Here is a 9882-nt window from a genome sequence, read left to right on the forward strand (position 1 = left end):
CTCCTCCTCCTCCTCCACCACCTCCTCCTCCTCCTCCTCCTCCTCCTCCTCCTCCTCCTCCTCCTCCTCCTCCATCTCCTCCTCCTCCTCCATCTCCTCCTCCTCAGGTGTTATTGTGGGGTTTATTAGCCAAAAAAACCCCAAGTTTTGGGGAAGATCTTACTGGTTCATATTTGGGTATCCTCACCTTTAGATGAGGTGAGAACAGGAACCCTGGGGAAGCAGGTAAATGGGAACCTACTTCAATATAAACCTCAGGAAGCAGGTAAACAAGAACCTACCTGAATATAAACCTCAGGAAGCAGTTAAATAAGAACCTACCTGAATATAAAGCTCCAGAAACAGTTAAATAAGAACCTACCTGAATCTAAACTTTGGGAAGCAATTAAGTAAGAACCTACCTGAATATAAAGCTCAGGAAGGAGTTAAATGGGAACCTACCTGAATATAAAGCTCAGGAAGCAGTTAAATAAGAACCTACTTGAATATAAACCTCAGGAAGCAGTTAAATGGGAACCTACCTGAATATAAAGCTCAGGAAGCAGTTAAATAAGAACCTACCTGAATTTAAACTTTGGGAAGCAGTTAAGTAAGAACTCACCTCAATATAAACCTCAGGAAGCAGTTAAATAAGAACCTACTTGAATATAGACCTCAGGAAGGAGTTAAATGGGAACCTACCTGAAACTTTGGGAAGGAAATAAATGGTGGGTTTGATTCTTTCCCTTCCAGGGAGGCAGGAAAGGTGCTGCTGTGTGGTATTCCAGCCCCATGCCCTGTGGGATCATCCAGCCTTGCAGCTCTGTGCAGGTCCCAGTCACTCTGGCAACCCAGAAACTGGGGGAGCAGGACACTGTGGCTCATGTTGCTGTGTTTGGGATGGAAGGTGATCCCCTGGTGAGTCCTTGGTGGGGTGTCAAGTGTAGCAGGGTTGCACATTCCAGGGGTTCTTGCTGGCAAAACAAGAAGTTGGAATATAGGGCTGGTGTGGAGAAGGAAAGAAGGGGCAACAGTGATGCCTAGAGGAGGAGGGGGGGGGTGTCCTCTTGGGAGGGTGTGATCTCAGAGTCTGACACAGCAGGGAATGCTGGACATGTGAGGCAGGATAACAAGCCCAGGCTGAAATCCCACCCAGATCCCTGAGTCTCCTCCTCTGCTGTGTTGCCAGAAGAACATCAACTTCCAAGCTGGATTGAAGCTTTTCTAAAAGCCAAGCCCATCAGGTCTGAGGAATAACCATCCAATCTCTTGGCCAGAAGCCCCAGCAGGACACACATGAGTCTCCACACCCCATATATCTGTATTTTTTCTACAAAGTTTGGGAATTGAAGAGGCCAAAGTCTCCTAAAAAGCCATGATTTGCTTTCAGCTGCAGCAATGGCAACAAAATGCAGGCAAGGAAACCTTGTCTGTGCTGTCCTGGCTTCATCCAGCTGAAACCCAGAACAATTTGAGTTAATGAAACATTAAAATGATGCTCACTTTTGAAGCAGCTGTTTAAAAATGTCTTGTCCTCTCTCTGAGCATGCAAGAGGATTCCTGAGCACCAGAAGCTTTCTGGAACAGAAAGGAAGGCTGACATTTTAAAAGGAGTCACAGGGATTGAAGCTTTTATTAAAACAAGTGGAAATGTTGCTGCTAAATCCCTTGGATGCTACTGAACATCTGGGCATTTCTGGATGTCAAGCAGCCAACAGGGAGCTCTGAAGTTGGACACAACAGTTGCTCCTAAATATAAAACCCTGTTTCCCTTCAAGGGGGGGTTTCTCCTCCTTAGAATGAGCAGCTGCTGAACTGGCTGCTGGGTTTTTAACCACAGATTTCTGTGCTGTGAGGGTGGTGAGAGCCTGGCCCAGGTTGCCCAGGGAAGCTGTGGCTGCCCCATCCCTGGCAGTGTTGAAGGGCAGGTTGGATGGGGCTTGGAGCAGCCTGGGCTGGTGGGATGTGTCCCTGCCCATGCAGGGGTTGGATCCTCATGATCTTTAAGGTCCCTTCCAACCCAAAACAGTCTATGATTCTTTTTCTACCCACCCCCTCCTTGATGAGGCTGGTGTTGGTACCCCCTCCCAGTGAGACCAGCCCCCCTCAGCACCCTCCAGCTGTTTTTTCTGCCCATCTCCAGGGGCTTCTGCCTTTCTTTGCTGCTTCTGCCCCTGTGTCACCTGGAAGCAAAACCAACTGACAAGACACAGCTCTGCCCTCCAGCTCCTTCCCCTCAGGAGCAGCTCTTCATCCCTCCCTTTTCCCAGAGGGATAAAAATCACCATCATGGCTCCAGTTCCTTCTTTTCAACCTCCCAGCCTTGCTACCTGATTTTTAGCTTGTCCTTACCCTGTCCTGTCAAGGCATGAGCATTTCTGGATCCTTTTCTTTGTGTCTTGGAGTTGCCAAGTGGTTCTGACAGCTGTCAGTGCTGGTTCCTTCAGCCAGACATCAGGACAGGGTTGGCATCATGGGCATCATCTGCTTCAATCAGACTCCTTGGCCTCCTCTGAATCCACCAGCAGCTTGTTGGGATTTCGATGCTGTGGATTTTTATGGGGTAGTTGGTGAAATCCAGCAAGGCTGGATCAATGCTCTGCATTCATTATACAAGCAAGCACTTTAGCAAAGGGATTCTCCTCCAAAAAAAACCTGGGCCAGTCCTGCCAGAACTAGACCTTTTGGGTTTCAGGCTGTCACAAGAAAAAACTCCTGCTTGAATGGGTTAATAATTAATTCATGTCTGGGATTCATACCAGGGAAAGCACAAGTCAGAGGCATCATCTGCCAGGCCTGATCTCTACCCTGCTTTGCTTCTGGGGTTCATGCAAGTGGGGAAAAAGCCCCAAACCTGGGAAACTGGGTGTTTTTATCCCCTGGATTAAGAGAGTTGGTGGCTTTCCAGTTGGATTTCTCCAGCCCCCCCATTTGCTCCAGGCCTTTTGCATCAGTGTTACAACCCTGGAAGCTTCAAATAACCCTAAATATCCCCCAGTCTTGGAATATCCTGGAGCTGTCTCCTATTTTTAAACTTTCCCTGTTGTTTGGTTGGTTTTTTTTTAACCTTTCCTACCTTCTTCCTGGAGCAGAAAATCCGTTTGGTGAGTTTTGGAGAAGGACCAGTTGTCTACGTGCACCCAAATGAGCTCAACTTTGGCAACATCCAAGTCCTCCAAGATGTTTCCCAAACTCTCCACCTCTCCAATCAGGCTGTCATCCCTGCATCCTTCTGGGCAGAGATGGTAAGGATCCCTGGGGGTTGTTTCCCAACAAAAATGTGACTTGGTTTGGTTTCTATATGAACTTTTCCATACTGAAAAAGCAGGATATTCCAGCAAGAGGAGCCTGGCTCTGGGGACAGATTGAGCTGGGGGACCTTTCATTAAATGGGTCTGGATCATTTTTAGGAGCTCTCCTTTTATTTTGTGGAAGGGATTGAGTGCTGAGTCATGTTTTTGGAGCTCTGACATCAAGTAGAACCCTGTGGCCTTAAGCTCCTGCAAGGGCATGAGCTTCCTTAGGAGCTCTCACTCTGCCAGGGCCATCAGGGCAGGAAAAAAGGGTTTGGGGGAGGTTTGTCCTTCTCTCTGCTGGGTGGGTTGAGCTTTTAGGGCTGCTTAACCCAGGCTGAATTTCCTTCTTGCTGCTTTGCCAGTTTCTGTGCCCAGGAGGATCAATGTAACCTCAGAGAGGGGGGTTCCCAGGGCAGTTTGTCTGGGACTCCACAGGGAAATCTGCTTTCCCAGCTCTGCAGGAATGGACCTGGGTGGGTGGCACTTGGTGTGTGAATAATGGGGATTGTGTGTTTGTACCCCAGTGTGTCCTGCTTAGGTCCTGGTGTCCCTGGGTGGTGCCTGCAGCAGACCCAGGGGACTTGCAGGGCTGGATAAGTTATCCAGGGAAGCTGTGGCTGCCCCATCCCTGGCAGTGTTGAAGGGCAGGTTGGATGGGGCTTGGAGCAACCTGGGCTGGTGGGAGGTGTCCCTGCCCATGGCAGGGGGGTAGGTCTGGATGATCTTGAAGGTCCCTCCAACCTGAACCAGTCTGGGATTCTGTATCTGCCTCACCCCAGTGCCCTGAGTGATGGGACTGGGCAATAAATCCTGTCCTGCGTCTCTCCAGTCCCTGCAAATATTGTGGCTGATCAATAAACAGAACAATAACATGAGGTGGTTTGCAGGTGATTTCTTTTCCTGCAGTCAAGATGCTCCATAGCCCTCCCTGCTGTGACTTCTCAGGGTTGGCTTATCTCAGGGTTGGTGAGCATCTTCTGCTTCTCAAGACTTCTCAGGACAGCTGCTGATTCATGGAAGTGTTTGCTGGGCCAGGCTCTCACCACCCTCACACCAAACAATTCCCTCCTCATGTCTCACCTCAATCTCCCTCTTCCAGTTTTCATCCCTTCCCCCTTGTCCTCTCCCTCCCTGCCCTTGTCCCAAGTCCCTCCCCAGCTTTCCTGGAGCCCCTTCAGACACTGGAAGCTGCTCTAAGGTCTCCCTGGAGCCTTCTCTTCTCCAGGCTGAACACCCCAACTCTCCCAGCCTGTCCCCAGGCATTTAGGGACAAGCCAGGAGCAGGGATGTTGTCAGACATTAGGTATTGGTGTCTAAAGGGCTGGAATGTTTTAGCATTTGGGCTCCCAGAGATGTTCCTGGGACACACCAGATGGGTGTAGCCCAAGCTGACCTAGAAACCCAAGGGAATCTGGCCAGGCAGAGCCTCTCAGTCCTGGCAGGTCTCCTGGTGGGGGGTGCCCTGAGCCCCTTGGAGCCCCCCCAGGGGCTGGCTGAAGGAACCAGGACAGGAGGCAAACCATGCTGCTCTGGGGTGGGCTGGTGGCCCAGCAGGGCCTGGAGGGTCTGCTTGGGTCACCCTGGGAAATCCCAAGCCTGGCTCCATCAAGACAGCTCATCATTATTCCTCAGGAAGAGTTTCTTGGGGACAATTTCCTGGCAGGCTGTGAGAAATGAGCTGTGGCAGGTGGCAGCTTTGCAGCTTCACCTCTGGAGCCAGAGCTACCAGGGCTCCTCTGCCCCCCTGGGTCAGGAGGAATCAGAGGAGAAGTTGTCCAGGGATGTTGATGCCAACCCAACACACCCACCAGCTTGGCATGACCCCCCTTGGCTGGGTCATCTATGGTCGGTGGGTCTTCTCTGAGGCTTGTGACCAGTTGCAGGGGTAGAAAAGAGAGTTGGTGGGATCTTCTGTGGTCAAGTGAGGTCAGGCTGCCTGGGATCATGTGTAGCTCTGGCCTTGGAGATGCACATGAACTTGGTGCTGCTTTTTTTGGTGCTTTCAGGAGGCTCCATCACTTGGGGAAAGCAGGGGGAGTTGTGTCACCTTCCAGTCTAGCTGAGCTCAGCCTGGTCTTCAAGCTCTGCTCCTCTTCTTCAGAGGGGCAGAAACCAAAGTGATCATTATCTAGACTCATATGAATATTCCCTAGCAGGGTATGAGGTCCCAAAGCAGAAGCAGGTTGCAGGTAGTAATGGATGTGGAAGATAAAGGAGTGAAAAAAGCCCAGCCTGGTCCTCCTGGAGCAGCAGAGCCCAATCCTGACCACCTTCCTCCATCCCATCTCCTTCTAGCTGCTTTTAAGACTTTCTCTGGCAGCTCTAGAGGACAAATTAAATGTAGCTGAGTTTATTCATTGTGCCTGGAATGATCTGGTTGCCTTTGGCATGAGCAGCCCAGACCTGCCCTCCAGGCTTCTCAAGCCTTTCTGGGGGAACCTACCCATTGTGCAGGGTCCCTGAGTGCTCAGCAAGTCAGTGCTTCCCTGGCCTTCTGGTCTCATCCTCAGCAGCAGCAGAGGTGGGTTTGGAGGGTTTATTTAATGCTTCCCATGATTTGGAAGTGCTGCTGGGTTTTCTGCTCCTCTTCTCAGAGCCTGATGGATGGGAACTTGAGCTTCACTTCACCTTCCCTGAGCTGGCATCAGGCTTGGGTCCTCTCAAGCATCCAAGCACAATTTCTGCTAAAAAACAAAGAAAGAAACCCCCTTTTCTCTTCCAATATTGCAGTGGTTGGGTGAGCAGGGTCTGTGGTGTCACACCCAGCACTGGATGGTGGTGCAGGTGCCACCACCAGGACACCTTGAAGCCATGAATCTTCACCCCAGTGCATGTCCTGCTGGCATGTGTGGTTTTTTAGGTGGGCTGGGGGGTCCAGCACCTTTCTTGTCCCATCTGTAGAGGGAGGTCCATGAGAAACCAGAGGAAGAGAGTGTTTGGGAGGCCTGGGCTGTGTGTCCACAGGGGACATGTCATGCAGTTGGTTTTCTCCTTGTTTCTTTCCTGTCCTGCTCTCAGCCTTGCCAGGTGAGTTTTCCAAAGCAGAGGGCACTGGGGCACCTGGTTGCAGCTCTGAGGGGCAGTGAGTCCTTCAGGGGCTGTTGGGAAGCACCTCTGAAAGGAAAGGAGACTTTGGGGTGAGGGGTTTGGTCAGTTGGGTTTGCAGAGCTGGGCTTCAGGCTCTGAGCAGTGTTCCCCCCCCCAACTGTGGGGCTGCCAAGGTGGGATTGGAGCTGGGAGGAAGCTGGGGGAAGGGAAATCAGCTTCCCAAAGGACAGGCAGGGGAGGGAATGACCTTCTCCTGAGGATGATCATCCCTTGGGTTGGGCAAAACTGGGTCAATGAAGTGAGGAGAGCAAAAGACAGGTTGGATGAGCTCCTGTAGAGTTGCTGCCTCACCATAGCTTGGGGAAATGAAGCTTTTATGATTTTTACCCTCATTTTCTCTAGTCCTTCCTTTTCCTGCAGCCCCCAGGAGAGCAGGGGCCATGGTGTCCACCCTGAGCTCCTCTTGGGTTTGTCTTCCAGGCTGGTAGATGCTCCCGCTGGAGGATTGAACCCAACAAAGGAGTCATCCCCCCTGAGGCTGAGGTGTCTTTGGCCATCATAGCAAACTTGGATGATACTGAGAGCTTCCAGGATGAGGTGAAGGTCTTCATAGAGAACAGCCACACCTCTGTCATCCCTGTCCAGGCTCTTGGCATTGGCACCACCATCGTCACCGACAAGCCCTTTGCTCCAAAGCTCAGCTTGGGACCCCACTTCAGGTAGGATCTCCCTCAGCTCCTGCTCCTCCAGGGGGCTCAGCAAGGAGGAGTTTTGCTGTGCTTCTCCTTCAGGACTCCAAGTCCTGGCTCCATTGCACTGAAGCCACAGGAGGAACGTTTTCTGGCAGTTGGAAAGTCATTAGACACCCTCAAAAGCCACCAAGAATAGACACCAAGTTGCTCAGTTGTCACTGAATTGCCCTCAGTGATGAAACATTGATTTCCTCACTTGATCAAATCAAGATTTGGAGGAAAGCAGCAGGTTCTGGGAGCCTGGGGCTGGAAAAAGCTGTATTCCAAGGATCAAGAGTTTTTCCTTCTGCAATATTGTTGTTTGCTCACTCACTCTGGAGCACAAACCTTGGTGGTGGCTTGTTAGGAGCTCCTCAACTCAACAAATGGTGCTGGTTTCTGTCCCCTCTGCCCTGGAGTCCTGGAGGAGCAGCAGGATTTGTCTTTGCTGTGACAAATCCCTCAGTTCCCTCCTCTCCCCACCAGGCTGCTCTTTGGTTGATGTGGTTGCTCTTCTGCCTCCTCCTTGTCTTCTCCACGTGGCACGTGAGGGTGGTTGCAGCTCTGAAGGGAGAAGGTTGAGGTTGGGTGGGAAGAACTGGGAGTGGATGGGAGAGTTTAGCTCAAGGGAGGGAACTCACTGAAGGTGGGGGTCAAACCAGACCCATCCTTGTAAGCAGGAGACAAACCTTCCCAAAGTCCTGGCTGCCTCATGTGGGAGATCATCTGGGGTGAGAAGAATGGTCTTCTCCAGGTGCCTCCTCCTTTCCCTGGCTGCAAAGAGGGTCCAGTACCTGCTTTTTGGGGTAGAAAGTAGGTTCATCCTTCCTTAAACCTGCAGAGTAGATGTTGGGGGGTTTCTACCTTGAAGCATTTAGATTGTGGGGGGTTCAATGTGCACCCCCAGCAAGCAGGGCTGGTGGAGGGAGGTTGGTGCCTTCTCTGTGGCCTGTGCAGCCACAGGTGGGTGACACAACACCCAGAGGACAATGTCAATGTGGTTCATGTCATTGTCCTCTGCTCCCCCACCCTTCCCATCTCAGCCTGCAGGCTCCCTTGGGAGCTGAGGGAACATCTCAGCTCAGCAAGGGCTTTCCCAGAGCCACAAACCCTGGGTCTGCCCAGAGCTTCTCCAGGCTTTCAGCTGCTCCTTTCCACACCATTAACCCATCTCATCCTCCAGGTAGAGAAACCATTTGGTGACTGGTCTGTTCTCTGCTGTCTCTTGGGTGTTTGTGTTTAGCTGGGGAGCATTTTAGAAAGCCACATCTTCTCTACCTTTCAACTGGTCCAGAACAGTTAATTTCCTGGCCATGTTCAGATTTATAGAGGGTAAAATAATTACTCCTGCAGCCCATGGTTCTTGACATGAAGGAATCAGTTTCCATCAAACTCTGCATTTGGTGTCAGATCTCTGGTCATTCATCTCTGAGTGAAGGGGGTGACAAGTGGATCTGGTCCTGCTGCCCTGGTTGTGTCATGCTGCTCCCAGTGCTTGGATCTCCCTCAAACCCAATCCCAGGTGCTTTCTTCAGGTGATATGTTGGGGGTGGCAGGGGTTGGATGCTCCCCAAGGAATGGGGTGCCAAGGGGCCCTGCCAGAGGCACAAGTGGGGCCCAGATCACCAGATATCTACCCTGCAGCTCCCCAGGAGCAGCTCTGGAAGAAGCCACCTGAGGCAGCAGCTCCCAGGGGGAAGGTGGAAGGGCAGTGAACTTGTTCCCTCAACCCTTTGCAGCCAGGCCAGGCCAGAGGAACATCCAGTGCAGCAAGACCTGCAGGAAGGATCTTGGAGGAAACACTCCCAAGTGTTAATTACAGAATTGTCAGGGTTGGAAGGGACCTCTGGAGATCATCAATCCAAACCCTCTGCTAGGGCAGGGACACCTGGAGCACATCCCACAGGGGGATGTTTGGAGTCCAGGTGGGTTTGGGATGTCTCCAGAGAAGGAGACTCCACCACCTCCCTGGGCAGCCTGTCCCAGGGCTCTGTCACCCTCACTGTGAAGAAGTTTTTCCTCCTATTTCAGTGGCACTTCCCATGTTCCAGCTTGTGCCCATTGCCCCTTGTCCTGTCCCTGGGCACTACTGAGCAGACTCTGGCTCCATCCTCCTGCACCCACCCTGAGATACCTGTAGGTATTGATAAGGTCTCCCCTCAGCCTTCTCCTCTCCAGGCTAAACAGTCCCAGCTCTCCCAGCCTTCCCTCATCAGGGAGATGCTCCCACCCCCCAGTCATCTTTGTCACCCTCCCCTGGACTCTCTCCAGCAGTTTCCTGTCTCTCTTGAACTGGGGAGCCCAGAACTGGTCCCAGTTCTCCAGATGTGGCCTCACCAGGGCAGAGCAGAGGGGCAGACTGACCTCCCTTGACCTCCTGGCCACACTCTTATGCACCTCAGGATTCCATTGGCCACAAGGGCCCATTCCTGGCTCATGGATCATTTCCTCTCTCCCAGGACCCCCAGATCCTTCTCCTTCCCAGCAGGTCCAGCCCTCCCCTCTATTGGCGCATCTTCTCCAAAGGCTGGGGAGGCTTCATCTCCAAAGGCTGCTGATGCCTTCAGCTCCAAAGGCTGCTTTGCAGGAGCTGGGGATGTTCTTCCTGCAGCTTTCCCTTGGTGTGAGCAGGCAGCCCAGCTGCTGGATGGTGACAAACTCAGGAGCCACCAAGTTGTGGCTCTCGCTGAAGCTTCAAACCAGCTCCGCCGATTCCCAGCTCTACTGGTTCCCTGGTCCCCTTAGGGTGCTGAAGCTGGCTGACCACTGAGAGCTGGCACCTCCTGTGACCCTTTTTTTCCCTCCCCCACCTCTGCTTTCCCCCCAGC

General features: G+C 52.2%; 1 protein-coding gene across 1 annotated transcript in view; it reads left to right on the forward strand.

Moving 5' to 3' along the window:
- Positions 1-9882, forward strand: part of HYDIN (HYDIN, axonemal central pair apparatus protein) — a 137792-nt gene that overhangs the window by 67610 nt on the left and 60300 nt on the right. Inside the window, exons 17-19 of the mRNA XM_009997997.1 lie at positions 762-897; positions 3072-3224; positions 6804-7042. Of these exons, the coding sequence (XP_009996299.1) occupies positions 762-897; positions 3072-3224; positions 6804-7042 (528 nt within the window). The remainder of the gene's footprint in view (positions 1-761; positions 898-3071; positions 3225-6803; positions 7043-9882) is intronic.

This window comes from Chaetura pelagica, unplaced genomic scaffold, assembly GCF_000747805.2.
Source record: "Chaetura pelagica isolate M959 unplaced genomic scaffold, ChaPel_1.0 scaffold865, whole genome shotgun sequence".
NCBI classification, from domain to species: Eukaryota; Metazoa; Chordata; class Aves; order Apodiformes; family Apodidae; genus Chaetura; species Chaetura pelagica.